This window comes from Mirounga angustirostris, unplaced genomic scaffold (assembly GCF_029215605.1).
Source record: "Mirounga angustirostris isolate CCGP_5_RB_7025 unplaced genomic scaffold, mMirAng1.0.hap1 SCAF_7, whole genome shotgun sequence".
Lineage (NCBI taxonomy): Eukaryota > Metazoa > Chordata > Mammalia > Carnivora > Phocidae > Mirounga > Mirounga angustirostris.
Genome location: NW_026991715.1, coordinates 62,947,208 through 62,966,778, shown reverse-complemented (window position 1 = coordinate 62,966,778; position 19,571 = coordinate 62,947,208). Strand labels below are relative to the sequence as shown.

The following is a 19,571-nucleotide window of genomic DNA, read 5'->3' as shown; positions in this document are numbered from 1 at the left end:
TACAGGACAAAGAATCAAGAGGAGAAGGAAGCCCAGCAAAGTGAAGCTGGAATTTGGAACGGCCTTTTGCCTTTTTGACTGCTGATTCTGAAATTTCAGAGTCTACCAAGGAAGAGGGCCCCTGGTAAACACATTTAGATTTACATTGGATTGGATTTAGAAGGACTAAACTTCAAAAGTAAGGGTACTGGAAACAGTTCAGTCCTTACAGCAACTGAAGCCCAGCTTCAAAACATCTCAATCCTTAACTAGATCAATGTGATCAGAAATTGCTAGTGCCCTAAGCTAGCTGCCTGCCTGAAGCAGAAATAAATCCTCTCTGGAGAAAAATAACATTTCACAGAGCCTTAGATTATCTCTCTAAGTTTTATACACACAACATCTGGATCCTAATAAAAAGAAGCTATTAAATATGTAGATAGATGAAAAGATTTCACCAAAACCCAAGAGAAAAAACAGACAATAGAAATAACCCCATTATTCAGATAAAGAATTTTGCAGACATGGACTTCAAACTTCTATTAATATATTCAGGACAAGCTTGAACATTTTAGTAGGAAACTGGACTTTTTTTAATGAACTAAATTAAAACGCTAGACCCGAAAATACGATAACTCAAATTTAGATCTCATTGAAAGGCTTTCATAGTGTATTTACACAGATGAAACTGGAAGATAGGTCAGGGAAAAAAATCAGAATGAAGCATAGAAAAACAGAAAGGAAAAGGAAAAGAGCATGACAGACATATGATATACGGTAAAGAGGTCTAAATACCTGTAATTTAGAGTCACCGAGAGAGTACAGAGAGCCTGGGGCAGAAGCAATATATTTAAAGAGAAAATGGCCACAAATTTTCAAAAACCAATGGAAAACATCAAGCCACACATTCAAAGAGAACCATGAATCTAAAGGAGGATAAAGACTAGAAAATACACATAAAATGGCTAAAAACAAACAAAAAAACACACAAAAAGTTAATCTTGAAAGCAGCCAGAGAAAAAATTGACTATCTTTGAAGAAGCCACAATAAGACTGATAGCTAGACAGTAAGACATCTATAGAAGAAATCATACATTTTATTAAAAACCTTCCCATAAAGGAAACTCCAGACCCAGATGCTTCATTGATTAATTTTCCCAGACATTTAAAGAAGAAATAACATGAATATAACATAAACTCCTCCAGAGAATAGAAAAAAAAAAAAAAAAAGATTCTTTCCCAACCCATCTATGGAGGTAATGTATCCTTGATATCTGAAACTGAAAAAAAAAAAAAAAGAAAAATTATAGGTGAACTTCTCTTATGAATATGAATGAAAATGTCCTAAGCAAAATATTGGCAAACAAAATCCAGCAATATAGTGAGGGGAAGTATTTTAAAACCAAATTGGATTTTCCCCAAGAATATAAGGTTAATTTAACATTTGAAAATCAATGTAATTTACCATATTAAGAGAGTAAAAGAGAAGTCATTGATCATCTCAAAAGATGCAGATAAAGCATTGAATTAAAAAAATCAACATCTCAAAAACACTGAGTAAACTAGGAATAGGAGGAAACTTCCTCAATCACATAAAGAATACCTACAATAAAACCTAATGTAAGTCTCATACTTAAAGTATTGAAAGATTTCCCTTTAAATTGGGAATGAAATGCCCATATCACTTCTATTCAACAACATACTGGAGGCCATAGACAAAGCAAGAAGCTAAGAAAATTCAACAAAAGATATGGCAGAGCTATAAGTAGAATACTATAAAATGATATTAAAGGCAAAAATTTAACTAAATTAAAGGGGGGATATACCATATTCAAATTGGAAGAGTCAATACTGTAAAAATTCCTACTAACTCCAAGTTGATCTCAGATCTAATTTAACACCAAAGTCCCAGAATGAGTTTGTGGAAATTGATAAGCTGCTTATAAAATTTAAATGAAAATGAAGAGTCAAGAACAGCTAAGATAAAGAAGAATAAAATTAGGCAATTTCCTCCACTGGATATCAAGACTTACTATAAACCTACAGTAATAAAGACAGTGTGATACTGACAAAAAGACAGACAACTGAATAAACAGAGAATCCAGAAACAGACCTGTCCATATGTGGAAATTTAATATGCAACACAAGTGACAGAGCAGTGTGGAAAGGACAATCTTCTTGATAAATAGTGCTGTGCCACCAACTGGATATTTACATGGAAAAAAAATGAAATTTGACCTATACCTCATACCACAAACAAAAACCAGTTCCCAGTGGCTCACAGAAATAATCTGAAAGGTAAAATAATAAAGCATCTAGGTAACACAGCTGCCCAACAGCATAATTAACAGCCACATGTGACTATTTAAATTTACTAAAATTTAATAAAATTTAAAATCCAGTTCCTCAGTCACACTAGCCACATTTCCAGGGCTCAAGAGCTAAATGTGTCTAATGACTATTGCACTGGACAGCACAGATATAAACATCTGTATTTTTAGACAAATTTCTGTTGAACAGAACTGGACATAGACTACCTTCATGACCTTGGGGTAGACAATTATCTCAGTCTACAAAAAGCACAAACCATGAAAAGAGTCATAAATTAGACTACATTAAAACAAAAACTTCTGATTATCAAAAGACACTAGCAAGGAAATCAGAAATCAGGCTACCATGTGGGAGAAGCTATCTGCTACACATACCTCCACCAAACTCATACCCAAAATATACAAAAAATTCCTACAAGTCAAGAAGAGAAAGACAACCCAATAGGGAAAAAAAAATGGCAATATATCGGAACAGGCACTTCACAAAAGAACATATCAACCTCATTAATTATCAGGGAAATCAAATTTAAAGCACAATGAAATACTAAAACACATCCACCAGAATGGTTAAATTTTAAAAAAACAACAATGTCAAACAGTGGTCAGAAGATAGAGCAACCAAAATTCCTGTGCTGCTGACAGGAGTGTTTATTGATACAAGAGCTTTGGAAAACTGGTATTACCTATTAAAGTTGAACATATTCATACTCTATGACCCAGCAATTCTATTCTGGTATATATGTAAGAGAAGTATATACGTATATGTATCAAAAGACATGATCAGAATGATCATAGCTAAAACTTAGGGGGAGGGCCACATGTCTATTGACAGTAGAAAGATGAGTAAATTGTGTTGTAGTCATACAATGAAATAGTGTACTATACAACAATAAAAATCAATGATTTTTCCTGCTATATGAAACAATATGGATGAATCTCGTGAACATGATATTGTGCTTCAGTAACCAGAATTAAAAGAATACAGTACATGGTATATGATTCCATTTACATAAAGTTCAAAAAACAGGCAAAACTAATACAAGGTTTTAGAAATCAGACAATGGCTTTATTTATGGAAAAGGGAAAGAAAGTGATGGGAAGCAGGCATGAGGTGGGGGCTTCTGAGATTTCAGAAATGTATTTCTTGACTGAATGGTGGCTACAGAAGTAGAATCACTACATGAAAATTAATATCTGCATATGTCAAATTTGTATACTTTTGTTAATATATGTTGTACTTCCATAAGAGAATGTTAAAAAAAATCAGCTCATTTCATGTACATGCCATCAGATTCTAATACCTTCTACCTCCTTCTCATTGCTGTTATTTATTGATCTAGCATCTAAAATTTTAGCATTTGATTCAGTCTTCCCTTCTACCTCAAGTGCCCCTATCATCTAAGGTGACTCTAAATCCACGTGAATGACCCATGCAACACTCTGGTCTCTCTTTCTTGAATTCCACTTCAGCTAAGCACTCCAACAGCCTCACTGAGGAACTTATCAACATCAAGAGTCACTCCCTCTCTAAAACCATTGTCAGACCAAAACATCTATATTTTCAGATCTCTTAGAAGATTCCCAAGACTTCAGTTCTTTAATCTCATGGGAACCTCTGGTCCACATTTTTCATAAGCTCACCTCCTTTCTTCCTATTTAAACTTAGATTCTATTCTTAGTCATTTCAATCACTTTCTTACCAATATTCTCAATTTCCTTACCTACTATCTCTCCATTTTAGCACCTGGCAAAATCCCACCTTTGGCTGATTCTTTTGCATTTGCACCCAGGTTGCTGAGCACTGCTGGAGAAGATCATATAACTTGGCTTGCCTCAAGTGGACCCTCCATGCCGCCTCCTTGACCTGACATATTTCTCTAGTCTACTCTTCCATCCCCCATGGAAGGAAGTCAAATCTTCTCCATTCTTTCTAAAGCTATGAAATCCCTCTCTGTCAGCAGATGAGTTTGCTTCCAACTTCACAGAAAATATAGAAACCATAAAATATCCTTTTCTTGCCAAACTAAAAATACATCTGAATCCATAACCATATCTTGTTCTTTATAACTTCTGTTAAAAAGGAAGAGTCGTCTCTTGTCCCTCCATCACCCCCAGCTTTTCTGGGACTTTGTTCCTTCAATTCTCTTCTTCCTATATCTTCCCTCTCCGTTGGCTCTTTCCTATCAGTTTTTAAAATATCCAAGTCCTTTCCATCCTAGAGAAAAAAAAATCAACTATAGTGAAAAATAAAATCCTCCTTCCCCTCCATTTTTCTCTCCAAGAATCATCCTATCTTCCTCCCCAGTTAATGACAACAATGTTAATTTTGTGTCGACTTCCTCATCCCCCTTTCAGGCATCACACCACAACAGTTTGTTTACTCACCATAGCTACACAAACAAACTGGTTGTGGCGGACCCAATGGGCACACTTCAGTTTTTCTTACCTGGCTTTTCTGCACACTCAGTATGTCCACAGTGCTGAAACCCACTCCTCCCTAGGCTCCAGGGCCTCAACACCTCCCGCATTTCCTCCTGTACTTCTACCTACCTTTTCTTAGGGCCTTTCATAGACAGTCTTCTGCTTACCTCTTAAGTGATAGAATGCTTCAGAATTCTTTTTTTTTTTTTTTAAGATTTTATTTATTTATTTGACAGAGAGCGAGAGAGCGAACACAAGCAGGGGGAGTGGGAGAGGGAGAAGCAGGTTTCCCGCCGAGCAGGGAGCCCGATGCGGGGCTCGATCCCAGGACATTGGGACCATGACCTGAGCTGAAGGCAGACGCTTAACAATTGAGCCACCCAGGCACCCCCAGAATTCTCTTTTAGGCCATTTTCTCTTTTCATTTTATATATGTTTGGATGACCTCATCTACTCCCATGGCTTCAGTTACTATTTATTGCTGATAACTTCCAAATCCACATTTCTAGTTCTGGCATGTCTCATGAGGTTCAGAGACATGACATTTGGATGTCTTGCATGCTCTGTCCTCTAAACTCAGGATCTTTTTTTTTTTTTTTAAAGATTTATTTATTTGACAGAGAGAGACACAGCAAAAGAGGGAACACAAGCAGGGGGAGTGGGAGAGGGAGAAACAGGCTTCTCACCGAACAGGGAGCCCAATGTGGGGCTCCATCCCAGGACCCCAGGACCATGACCTGAGCCAAAGGCAGACACCCAACAACTGAGCCACACAGGTGCCCCTAAACTTAGGATCTTGAAAACCGAACTCATCCCATTCCTCCTTTGTGAGTGGTATCATCCATCACCCACATTCCCCAGCACTGTAATTCCACCTCCTAAAGAGAGTTTGTCTTTATCTCTAGTATCATCCTTTATTTCTACATGCCTCCACCCCAATCTAGGCCATCATCATATTTTTCTTGGGTGACTTCTTCTTGCTCTTTACTGGCCTCCTTCCTCTACTCCTGTTGCCTTCCAATCATCTCCTTACTAGAGCCAGAGAAGGCAACTGCTTGTTTAAACATTTGTCTTATCATTAAATTATAAGACTCATAAGAATAGAGACCATGTCAATCTTGCTAACCTATCAATTACTATAGTATCCAGTACCGAGTAAGATTCAAGAAATATTTGTGAAAGAGATAAGTAAATTGGTTATCAGTGAGTTCCTCTAATATGGAAATAATGTAGAAATAGCCCTAAAGACTTCATACAGATGCCACATTTGTTTTTATTCTCCACTGTACCCCAGAGTCTAGCACAAGTCTGACCCACATTTGTTGAATCAATGAATGGGAATAAAAATAAAATATGAGATATTAGCGTGCTTTGCAAAATGACATATAAAGTGCTATACGGGGGCGCTTGGGTGGCTCAATTGGTTAAGCGTCCAACTCTTGATTTCAGCTCAGGTCATGATCTCAGGCTGTGCGATCAAGCACCACATCACACTCTGTGCTGTGTGTGGAGACTGCTTAAGATTCTCTCTCTCCCTCTGCCCCTTGCCCCCCTCCAATAAATAAAATAAATAAATAAAGCCATATAAAGTGCTAACAATAAATATAAAGTGCTAACATGCAAAGAATAAAGCAGTACCATTTCTCATAGAGAAAAGAACTTGCCAGTTTACAACTGCCACCTCGACCCTGCTACTGTTCTCCCTATTCCCTTCCCTGCTTTACTTTTTCCCATAGCAGACTATGTAATTTACTTATTTAGTTTATTGATATCTTCCCCACTAGAATGTAAGTTCCACTAGAGCAGTAATTTATACCTGTTCTGTTATGGAACACATATGAGGTGCTCAATGAATATTATGAATTTTTTTTTTAAGATTTTATTTATTTATTTGACAGAGAGAGACACAGCGAGAGAGGGAACACAAGCAGGAGGAGTGGGAGAGGGAGAAGCAGGCTTCCCGCCAAGCAGGGAGCCCAATGTGGGACTCGATCCCAGGACCCTGGGATCATGACCTAAGCCGAAGGCAGACACTTAACGACTGAGCCACCCAGGCGCCCCGAATAATGAAATTAACTGTATCTGGGACTGTGCTAGATATGTTAAATATTTTATCTTATTAATCTTTAAAATAACACTCTAGCTAAATCCCTTTATCTCTATTTTAGAGATTTTAAAAAAGAGTCTCATAGAAGTTACATCATTCCTTAAGATGTACAGGAATACTCCAGGAAGAAACCAAAAGGTAAGACAAACGGAAGCACAAATAAGATGTAGAAAAAAATTGATATGTATCAGTCATTACAATAAAAGTTAACAGATTAAACTCTCTGGTTTAAAGACAAAAATTTTTGGCTTTCTAAAGCACAGCAAAATAGGAAAAAATATGTACAGTCCTTAAACATAAGAACACTATAGTTCCGGTGCCAGTCAAGATGCAGTAAGCTCACTAAGCTTATGTCTCTCATTGATTAAAACTAAAAAACCAAAATTTAAAAAGCAGCTAACCTAGGACTCTGAAAACTTACAAAGGTAGCAGATTGGAAAGAGCAGCAAACTTGAAGAAAAACTTCCATGGGAGTAAGTTCCCTGGTTTTTCTTCTTCTCTCTCCTAGCTTTGACCCAAGGGTTGTCCCACTGTGGAATTGTGTAAGAAGCATAGACAACAAAAACATTGGGATAAACCCCTCTTTGGCCAGACAACCAGGAAAAGGGCTCTCTGTGAGTTGAAGAAGATTGGGGGAGGGAGATTCTCTGATGTTTTCTTTCCCTCTTTTTCTCTCTCATAGTCCTGCCCCAAAGGTGGTCCCAGTCATGGACCTGAACTGCAGTGGCAGCCTAAAACTTGGAGAAAAACAAACAATAAGAAGAAAAAATCTGTTTCTGGTTAGAGCAACTGGGAAAAGGAGACACTGTGATTTGAAGACTGTGGAGGAATACACGTTTGTTTTTCTTCTCTCTTTTCTCTTGCTGCTTTGTCTCAACGGTGGTCCCAGTCACATGGAACTACATGCACAGCAAGAGGCTAAAACTCCAAGAGAAGCTCTGTCTTTCCAGGCAGAAGACCAGGAAAAGGAGCCTCTAATACCCAGAAAGCATGGGAGAAGTCCTGGGGCATAGACAGCTGGAGAAACAGATCCCCTAAATCTGTATACAAACAGATACACATCCCAGGCTCACCCCTAAGCTGTGCATGTCCAGGACAGATCCAAACCATCCTAGCAAAAACTGTGAGAACTGAACTGAAATTTAAAATATTACTCAAGTCTCAGAATAGTGCCTGAGAAGTGCATGCAAAGGAGAGATGCAAAGCAGCATAGCAAATGCTTAGAAAATTAAACTGACATTGGAAACACCACTCAGAGAAGATGAGACAGAACTTGGAGACTGAACCTCAGTTGGCTGATAGCCTGCTAAGAAAAACAAACAAACAAAATCAACATTCTCTTCAGAACTTTAACAGGACTCAGAATTTCATGACCTAATAGTCAAATGACCGGGATATTAATTTAAAATTACTTGACGAACCAAGAACCAGGAAAATTTGACCAATTCTCAAGGGAAAAGACAGATGACAATCTCAGAATGTCCCAAATATTGGATTATTACACGAAGACATTAAAGCAGCTATTGTAAACATGCTGTAGGAGATAAAGGTAAGCACTCTTAAAATAAATGAAAAAATAGAAGTTCTCCACAGATACGAATAAAAAAATAACCAAGCGGAAACTTTGAAAAATACAGTATCTGAAATGAGAAATTCAGAGGATGGGCTCTCTGGCAGAATGAAGATGACAAAGGAACAAGTTAGAAAACCTGAATATAGATCAATACAAATTACCCAATCTGAAGAAGGGAGGAAAAAAAAAAAAGATTTAAAAAACTGTGGGACTCTATAAAAGGGTCCAAGACTATTCATATCCCCAGAAAAACACCAAGAAAACAACCTGCAGATTAATATCTCTCATGAAAATAAATACAAAAATCCTCAACAAAACATTAGCAAATTGAAGCCAAAAATATATATATAAAGAATAATATAGGGGCGCCTGGGTGGCTCAGTCATTAAGTGTCTGCCTTCGGCTCAGGTCATGATCCCAGGGTCCTGGGATTGAGCCCCACATCGGGCTCCCTGCTCTGCGGGAAGCCTGCTTCTCCCCTCTCCCACTCCCCCTGCTTGTGTTCCCTCTCTCGCTGTCTCTCTCTGTCATATAAATAAATAAAATCTTTAAAAAAAAAAAAAGAATAATATATCATGGGAATTTATCCCTGGATTGCAGGCTTGGGCCAATATTTGAAAATTAATCAATGTAACTCATCATATTAATGTACTAAAGAAAACAATCGTATGACCAATCTTCTAAGATCAGGGAAAAGGCAAAGGTGTTGTCTTGTATTAATCAAGGTTCTCCAGAGAAACAGAACCAACAGGATGTATGGGTGTGTGTAGTTGTGTGTGCATGTGTGTGTTTAGATAAGTAGGTAGGTAGGTAGGTAGGTAGATAGATGATAGATAGATAGATAGATAGATAGATAGATAGATAGATAGATAGACAGAGAAAAATTTATTTTAAGGAATTGGCTCACATGAGACATATGCAGGGAAGGCTATCAGCCTGGAGACCCATGGAAGACTATTTAGAATTCAAAAGCAGTTTGCTGGCAGAATTTCTTCTTGCTTGTGGAAGCGAGTCTTTTTCTATTAAGGCCTTCAACTGATAGAATGTGGCACATGCACATTATGGAGGGTAACCTGCTTTACTCAAAGTCTACTGATTTGTATGTGAACTTCATCTAAAAAATACCATCACAGAAATATCTAGAATAATGTTTGACAAATCTCTGGGCACCATGGCCCAGTCAAGTTGACATATAAACTTAGCCATCACAGCTCTCCTCACGCCTTTTCAACATTATTCTGGAAGTCTTAGCCAGTGTAAAAGGGCAAGAGAAAGGAGAAAAAAGCATACGGGTTAAAAAGGAAAAAAATAAAACTGTCTTTTTTCACAGGTGACACAATTATCAACATAGAAAAACCCCAAAACTATGACAAAGCTCCTGGAACTAATAAGTGAATTTAGCAAGGTCTCGAGATAAATGGCCAATATATAAAAATTAATTGTATTTCTATTTCTATATAATAACAAGAATAGTGGAATTTGAAATTTAAAAAATACCAATTATAATAGCATTAAACCCTGAAATATTTAGGTAAGAATTTAAGAAATACACATAGGATCTATATGCTTAAAACTATAAAAAACACTGATGAAAGAAAGCAAAAAAGACATACAAAAATAGAGAGTTAAACATTTTCACACATTGGAAGACTTATTATTATTAAGATGCCATTTCTCCCCAAATTGATCTACACAGATCAGACAGAATTCCAATTAAAATTCCAAATTTTGTGGATATTGACAAACTGGTTCTAAAATTTATATGGAAAGGCAAAGGAATAGCTGACAGAATTTCGAAAAAGAACAATGTCGAGAGACTTACACTCTGAATTTAAGACTTAATATAAAGCTACAATAAGCACAGCAGTGTGGTATTGGTGAAAGGACAGAAAAATAGATCAATGGAAAAGAAAAGAGAGTCTAAAAATAGATCCACTCATATATGGCCAATTGATTTTTGACAAAGGTACAAGGTAACTCCATCAAAAAAGAATAATCTCTCAACAAATTGTGGCAGACCAACTGGACATCCACATGCAAAAAAATAAATAAATAAACCTGAACCCAAACTCATACCTCACACAAAAATTAACTCAAAATGGATCACAGATATGTGTAAAAACTAAAGCTTTAAAATATCTAGGAAAAAGTCTTTGTGATCCTGGGCTAGGCAAAGAGTTATTTGATAGAATACTAAAAGTACAGTACAAAATTATTTTTTGATAAGCTGGACTTCCTATTATTTAAAAACTTTAGTAGTGAGCAACACTACTAAAAGAATCAAAGGAGAAGCCACACACTGGGAAAAAGTGTTTGTACATCACATATCTGGTAAAAGACTTGAATCTACAATATGTAAAGAACTGTCAAAATCCAATATTGAGAATATAAAGCATCCAATTAAAAAATGGGCAAAAGATTTGAAAAGATATTTCACCAAAAAAAATACAGGAATGTGAAACAAGCACATCAAAAAGATACTCAATGCCATCAGTCATCAAGTAAATGCAAAATAAAACCACACTGTGATATTATTCTACACTAATTGATATGGTTAAAATAAATTTAAAAACTGACCATACCAAGTGCTAGTGAGGATGTGGAACAAGTGGAAAGTTCAGAAATTGCTGGTGAAATGCAAAATGGTTCAGATAGTTCAGAAAACAGTCTAGTGTTTTTTTAAAAAATACTTACCATATAGACTAATAATCTTACTCCTAAGTATCCAAGAGAAATGAAAACTATATCAACAAACAAACCATGTTAATGAATGTTTATAGCAGTGTTACTCTTTGTAAAAGAATTATTATTGAAGTATAGTTGACATACAGTAGTGTTATTTTTTTTTTTTTAAGATTTCATTTATTTATTTGAGAGAGAGAGAGACAGCAAGAGAGCACAAGCAAGGTGAAGGGCAGAGGGAGAAGCAGCTTCCCCACTAAGCAGAGAGCCCGATGTGGGGCTTGATCCCAGGATGCTGGGATCATGACCTAAGCCGAAGGCAGATGCTTAACCAACTGCACCACCCAGGCGGCCCAGTAGTGTTATTCTTAACTGACAAAAAGTGAAAACAACCCAAGGTCCTTCAGCTGGTAAATGAATAAACAAAATGTTATACTTTCATATAATGGAATACTATTCAGCAATACAAAGTTAAAACTATCAATATACACCTCAACATGAATGAGCTTCAAAGTTGTGCTAAGTGAAAGAAACCAGACTCGAAACCCTATACAGTATCAAAAACTAATGATGTAATGTATGGTGATTAACATAACATAATAAAAAAAATATATGAAAAAAAAAAAACCCTATACAGTAGTCCCTTCCTCTTATCTGGGGGGATACATTCCAACATCCCCAGGAGATGCCTGAAACCAAAGATAGTACCAAACTCTATATATGTTATGTTTTTTTCCTGTATGTACACACCAATTATAAAGGTTAATTTATAAATTAGGCAGAATAGGAGATTAATAACAATAATTAATAATAAAATAAAACAATTATAACACTATACTACAAAAATGTGTGAATGTGATCTCAAAGTATATTTTTGTACTGTACTTATCCTTATTGTTTTTTTAGTATAGTTGACACACAATGTTAGTTGCAGGTGTACCACATAGTGATTTGACAAGTTTATACACTGTGCTGTATGCTCAACCACAAGTGTAGCTACCATCTGTCCCCATACAAGCCTTTTACAGTGTCAGTGACTATATACCCTATGCTGTGCCTTTTATTCCCATGACTTATTCATTCTTTAAGTGGGAGCCTGTATCTCCCTCTTCCCTTCACCCATTTTGCCCATCATCTCTCCCCACCTTCCACTTCAGCAACCATCAATTTGTTCTTTGTATTTACAGATCTGATTCTGCTTTTTGTTTGTTTCTTCTTCTTTTTTTTTTTTTAGATTCCACATATGAGTGATATCATACAGTGCTGGGGAAAACTGGATAGCTACATGTAAAAGAAGGAAAGTGGACCACTTTCTAAGATCATACACAAAAATTCAACATCGATTAAAGATCTAAATGTGAGACCTGAAACTAAAAATCCTAGAAGAGAACACAGGAAGTAATTTCTCTGACATTGTCAGTAGCAACTTCTTTCTAGATATGTCTCCTCAGGCAACAAAAACAAAAGCAAAAATAAACCATTGGGACTACATCAAAATAAAAAGCTTTTGCACAGCAAAGGAAACTATGAACAAAACAAAAAGGCAACCTACTGAAGGGAAGATATTTGCAAATGCTATATCCTATAAGGGGTTAATATCTAAAATATACAATGAATTGGGGCACCTGGGTGGCTCAATCAGTTAAGCATCCAACTCTCGATTTCGGCTCAGGTCATGATCTCAGGGTCACGATATCGAGCCCTGTGTCAGACTCCACACAGGGCATGGAGTCTGCCTGAGATTCTCTCTCTCCCTCTCCCTCTGCCCCTCCCCCCACTCATGCTAAATAAATAAGTAAATAAACAAAATCTTAAATTAAATAAATTATACAAAGAATTTATGCAACTCAACACCCCAAAAAAACAATCGATTAAAAATGCGCAGAGGATCTGAATAGACATTTTTCCAAAGAAGACATACAGATGGTCAACAGACACATGTAAAGATGCTCAACACACTAATCATCAGGGAAATACAAATCAAAACCACAATGAGATATCACCTCACACCTGTCAGAATGTCTAAAATCAAAAAGACAAGAAACAACAAGTGTTGGTAAGGATGTGGAGAAAACGGAACCCTCATGTACTGCTGAGAGAAATGCAAGCTGGTGCAGCCACTATGAAAACAATACAGAGGTTCCTTAGAAAATTCATAATAGAAACGTCACCCTTCTGATGATGATGCGAGTTGATAAAATGCCTATGTGATAAGATGAACTGAGGTGAATGACATAGGCATTGTGATGTAGTATCAGGTTACTACTGACTTTCTGAGGTTCTGTCAGAAGGAAGATCATTTGCTTCCAGATCATGGTTTACCACTGATAACTGAAACCTTAGAAAGCAAAACTGTGGATAAAGGGGACTACCGAAGGGGCGCCTGCGTGGCTCAGTCGTTAAGCGTCTGCCTTCGGCTCAGGTCATGATCCCAGGGTCCTGAGATTGAGCCCCACATCGGGCTCCCTGCTCAGCGGGAAGCCTGCTTCTCCCTCTCCCACTCCCCCTGCTTGTGTCCCCTCTCTCGCTGTATCTCTCTCTGTCAAATAAATAAAATCTTTAAAAAAAAAAGGGGGGGGGACTACTGTATATTGTATAAATCTACATATGACATTTTGGGAAAGGCAAAACATAGGCAGAGAGAACAAGGGTTGGGGTGGGAGAAAGTGTTGACTACCCAGAGAGGCACCTGGGAGTCTGGGGTGGGTGAAGAAACTGCTCAGTATCCTGATTGTGGCAAGAGTTACACAACTCTATGAGTAGGTCAATACTCACAAAACTGTACACCAAAAAAGGTCAATTTTACTATATGACATTTTTAAAATAATGTTCTATTTATCAGGAAAAAAATAAACCAGAGAAAGATGAATAATTAAAAGTAGAGAAAGATCTATGAAATACTACCCATAAGAAAGTTGGTATAGCTACATTAATGTTAGGCAAAATAATCTTTGGGCAATTTGCCCAAAGACATACAGCTTGTAAGGAGCAGATCCAGCGTTTAGTCCACCTCTTTCTTGCTATAAAGTCTATGCTCTTTTTATTATATCTTAATGACTCAGATTCTAGTTATTAAGACTTAGGAAATTTATTAATTAAAAAGAAAAGTTTGAGGGGCGCCTGGGTGGCTCAGTTGGTTAAACATCTGTCTTCGGCTCAGGTCATGATCCCAGGGCCCTGGGATGGAGCCCAGAGTCTGGCTCACTGCTCAGAGTGGGGCCTGCTTCTCTCTCTCTCCCTACCCCTCACCCCACCCCCCCCTCGTGCTCTCTCTCTCTCTCGCTCTCTATCTCAAATAAATAAAATCTTTAAAAAAAAATAAAGAAAAGTTTAAGACAATCCCCCACAAGCACAAAAATTTCACCATGAAATAAATTCAGTTTTCATATTTTGAGAAAAATCAGTAAATATTCTTCCAGAAAAATGTTTACTTAACTAATATTGGTGGGACTGTTTTTGTTTGACTTGGAGATTTTTTACCTTGTTTTCTTTTCATGATAATAGAAACAATCCATCACTCCCACCCAAAATTTCAAAATTTTTACTAAATTCTCTTTTTAAAAAAATCAATTTTTTTTCTGAAATTGACTTCTAAAAAATAAATCAAATTATATAAGACCGATGAATCACTGGCCTCTACCTCTGAAACTATGAATACATTATATGTTAATTAATTGAATTTAAATTTTAAAAATGGTGAAAAAATTTTTTTAAATTAACAAAAAAAATCAGTATTAGCATTTAGATTTGAATCCACCCCCCCTCAGCTGAGATAAATGATCAAAGGAACCTGCCTGGTTTTAACTGAAACATCTGCAGGAAAAAGTAGGGGAAATGAGCTATATAATGTATCCATGTATGTACCTGAAAATGTTTAAGGCACATCACACTCCTTAAAGGTAAATCATCATATTAAGTAACACTTGCACTAACAAAATTAGGATGTTCAGTCTTCAGAACAGTCAATGTGAAAAGTCATGCAAAACAGCAATTAAATAAAGTTTCAAGCAAGTCCCCAAATCCCAAGAACCTATTCTAGTACTCTTCCCTTCTGGGATTTTGTTTTCAATTAAAATACAATAGCTGCCTGTCCTTAGAATACTGCAAAATGAGAGCAATAACCTCTCAGACCATGGATTCAGGTTGTGGAATCTCTGCTTTTGAAAGTGAGTTTAACATTGAGGTCAAAACTACAGAAAACATGTAGAAAATGTGCATCCTTTATCCTAGCCTTCTATTTTGGTTATTAAATGCAAATCTGGTTTATTTTGCTCACCTATATATGGTCTAATATTACTTAGAATGTCTATGAATAAAATCTAGAATCGGGCAGGTGAATTAAATGAAAACCCCAAGGGAAATACACTGCATTACTAGCTGAATCCCCTTAATCAACCTTCCCTAGGCCCAGTCCCTCCCTCATTTTTCACTCATATTTTCACTCTAAAAAATAAGGGCTTCTCTTCTCCATGGACAGGGCATGTAACATCACACAGTAATCAGGACTTGGACACAACACTCATAGATCAGAAAACAGACTTCACTGCCTGCTAAACACCAGCCCTTGGCAAGAGTATTCAGGGCACTCAGACTCCGCTGAGGTCAGTCACTTGAGCCCCTGAATGTGAACTTGGTATGGGTGCAAAAATCATTTTATCTACAGCCACAGAGAGATAGACATAAAATAAGGGGCCCTTAAAATTTCCAAACCATCACCTGGAAAATCACCACTGTCTTTAGATAAACTGGTTTGGAAAACCTCCCATCTCAGAAAGACTGGTTGGTTATGCTGAATTTCAGATTGCTTTAGTCTCCATCCAGTCCTGGCTGCAAAGAGTTTAGGGTGGTTAGGAAGATCCTGCCACATTTGTTGTTTGTGGGCCAGAAGAAGACATGAGAAATTTTCTTCAAGTAACATAGGGAACTAAGACCCAAGCCAATGTTGGCAAGAGAGAGCTGAGGTTTGTGCATGAGGAAGATCACTCTCAAATACCAAGGTCATGGGACCAGAGAGTGTCAACACTAGAGTTAGACAATAAAGTACTTGAAACCAGGCAGGAATGAGACAAGAGTAAAAGCACACTTTGCACAAGCAAAGAAAAAAGAGCGTCCTGGGTGATTTCCCTGAGCTACCTTGGTGTGTCTGCAGATTGGCCTTCATATCTAAGGTACAAATGAGCTGAGTGAGCTTAAAGAAAAAAGGAGACACTACTGGCAGCTATGGAAACTTAAGATCCTTCCTTCCCAAAGTTAACTGGCTACTTTTTTGTTTTGTTTTTAAGATTTTATTTATTTATTTGACAAAGAGAGAGAGACAGCTAGAGAGGGAACACAAGCAGGGGGAGTGGGAGAGGGAGAAGCGGGCCTCCCGCCAAGCAGGGAGCCCGATGCGGGGCTGGATCCCAGGACCCCGGAATCATGACCTGAGCCAAAGGCAGGCGCTCAACGACTGAGCCACCCAGGCGCCCCTTACTATTATTATTCTAAGGGAACTCCAGAACATACCCAGAGGGCCAAAAGTCTGTGCCTTTTAAGTGCCAGGATGGACAGGTAAATTCAACACCCTGATCATCTCCCTTCTGAGTCATATCATTAGTTGTTAGAACCAACTTGTTGGACAGAAGGAACTCTGTAACATCGAAGGCTATGGAATCGAAGAACCCTTTTTATTCAATCACTCCATAAAATAGCAGATGCAAACGTAGGCCTGGCCACACTGATATCAGTTAAGATCAAAAGGGCTTTTTTTCTGGGCAACCTGCTAGAAACTATACAGACTTACATATTCCAGACTCAACTCTCTCAAAAGATAGACCTGACATGTCTCAATACTAAAATTCCCCTTGTCAAGGAACAACACAAGGTTAGCTGCCTAGCTTAACATACTCAAGAGACCAACAGTAATGGTCCTTTAGCCTTCCCTGGTGGTGACACTGATGTCAAACATACCTGTGAAGAAATTAAATAAAATGTGGAAAATAATTGCATTTTGTTGATTTTTTTCTATGTGTGAGATGGACTTTGGAGGATCTAAAGTGACCATTTTACAGGGCTCTTAAAGGTATTTTCTCCTTTATCAGCTGTTTGCAATTAAATTGAATGTGTGACCACCTGCAAATCAAGGTGGGGGGAAGAAGGCTTTAGGAACTTTCCAAATGGCTTATATAAGCAACCTTCCGTGATCTAAGCTGTCTACTGCTCCATGCCCTTTAATGGAGCTCCCACTGGTTGCACAATAACAAAACTAAGTTTGAAAAACCTGCCTTACTGCCATGTGAGGGTTTGAGGGACAGGCCCTTGCATTGTTGGTTATTAATGACTATTTGAATAAGGCTGGGGGTAAAAGTGTGGGTAGGGAGCAAGCCTGACAGAAAGGGTCATATTGATTAGAGGAAGCTACTTAGACATGTATTCAATTCAACTCCTTCTACCAGCAAGTGATTTAAAAAATTGACTACAGTATCTGTAGTATTCAATTCTAGATGTATTGTAGGGTATGCTAAGATACATCTATGTCTCAATAGGATGTTGTAGGTTTAGCCACAGGCCCAATAACAACTACAGATTGTAGAATGAAACTGCTCATGGCATGGCTCAGGGAGAAGCACTGTGGAGATGGATTCTCACAGGCCCAGATGGGCTACTTCTGTTCTTGCAGCCTTGGGACATTACTCCCATGATTTGCCAATCCTATCATGTAAAATACAGCACACTGAAATAGCTAAAGGTCTCTCCTAAGAAAGGAGATTCACTACCAGAACTCTTTGAATGCTATTTTGAATGAGAAACTACAAAACTATTTAGTTGACTAAGTAAATACAATCCCTAAGTGCTCTAGACCAGCTCCCTCCTCAATAAACTATCAGTTTGTGCCTGTGAATATACTGCTGTAGGAAACTTGAGGCTCAACAATTATTCTTTTGACCACTGCAGTGCTATATTTTATATGAAACAGAAATTATGTCCACTGTGTTTCTTTTTCACAATATTAATGGATTAATGATAATAATTACTCATGCATTAGCTCACGTAATTCTCACAACAACCCAATGAGGTAGTTCTTATAATAGTTCCCATATAGAATAATTTTCCATTTTGAGAACGAGGAAGGGAAAAAGTCAAGTATATTTGTCCTTGGTCACAATGTTAATAAGTAGAACTTGAATAAGAACCCAAGTGTTTCTGACTTCAGAGCCAAATTCCCAACCTGTTGAAAAAACTATCCTCGGGTCTAGCTATGTATTACTGTAGCAGTCAAGGTTCAGTTGCCAAAAAACAGAATCAACTCTGACTAGTTGAACCCCTCATTAGGAGGGCTGAATAAACAAATTCGAAATGATTTTCCAAGAACAACTTCTAAGCTCTTACTGGAGAACTGGACACCATGAGACCTACTGCTTCTTTTCAAGATCAAGAATCTGCCATTCTAGAATCACAGCCCCAGTCCTATGATCAGAAACCTGTCTCTACTGTGGCCACCACCATGGCCACACCACACCTGCTGCAATTCACACCAGCAGAACGACGACCGCCCCATCCTCTGCCTTTTGACACACCCAAAGCTAGTGACTGAACACTGGAGCCATACATAGAACCTCCATGACCTGCAGTGCTTCCAACAAAGTGCAGCCTCCAACACTTCTGCATCCCAAATCCCGCACACATGTATTCGATGTGATGACCCTAAAGCAAATTCAGACCCCTCTCCAAGAGAGAGATGGAGAATTACGTTTTAGCTTTCCAGTGTCTGCAGTACAGGAAGAGCACAAGAGAGGGAGGGTAGGATGAATGTTGAGTTCTAATCCACAATGGCCACTATAAATTCCAAGGATTTGGATGTCCTGTTGAGGGTTCTCCTGATTAGGGTTGCAAAATACTATATGCCTAGGAAAAGTTTCCAGAGTTTTCATCAAATTCTCAAAGAGGTCCATGACCCAGAAAGGGGTCAGATCTACTTTAATATATCTTTATTAACATGACAACATTTGAGAACAAGATTAGCATTGTGGGAGGGACTAAGACATACTGATTAAGACAGGCGCTCTCAAGCTCACTAGTTTAAATTCTGGTTCTGCAACTTAGTAGATGTGTGACCTTTAGTAGGTTGTCTGATGCCTTTGTGCCTCAGTTTCTCCTTCTCTAAAATTTGGAGAACAGATTCAACCTAACAGGGGTGTTCAGAAGATTAAGCAAAATAATATGTGTATTCAGAAGAATGCTTGGCACTTGAGATATGCCCCCTAAATGTTAGCTATTGTTACTAGAATAATCCTTAGGCACGATAAATTCTAACCTTAAAAAACTTGCATTCATGCCCCATACATAAATTTATTTCCACTTTCATATGCTTACAGAAGAAGTGAGGACTTGATGTGCTGTGGCAGTAAACAGAAAGACAAGCACCCGTTTATATGGTGATGACCTCATTCTACTTAAAGGATACATTAATCTAGCAGCTAATTACTACCAGGCGGAAGTG

At 37.7% G+C, this 19,571-nt stretch overlaps 1 protein-coding gene across 14 annotated transcripts in view; it reads right to left on the bottom strand.

The window, feature by feature from the left end:
• The window catches only part of ATG10 (autophagy related 10), a 232,731-nt gene that overhangs the window by 46,488 nt on the left and 166,672 nt on the right, over window positions 1–19,571 (bottom strand). The window contains exon 6 of one of the 14 annotated variants that reach the window (XM_064596325.1): window positions 1,568–4,524. The exons of the other annotated variants lie outside the window; for them this stretch is intronic. Coding sequence (XP_064452395.1) covers window positions 4,333–4,524 — 192 coding nt within the window. The 3' untranslated portion in view covers window positions 1,568–4,332. Of the gene's footprint in view, window positions 1–1,567; window positions 4,525–19,571 lie in introns of those variants that run through there. 14 annotated transcript variants of the gene reach the window in all.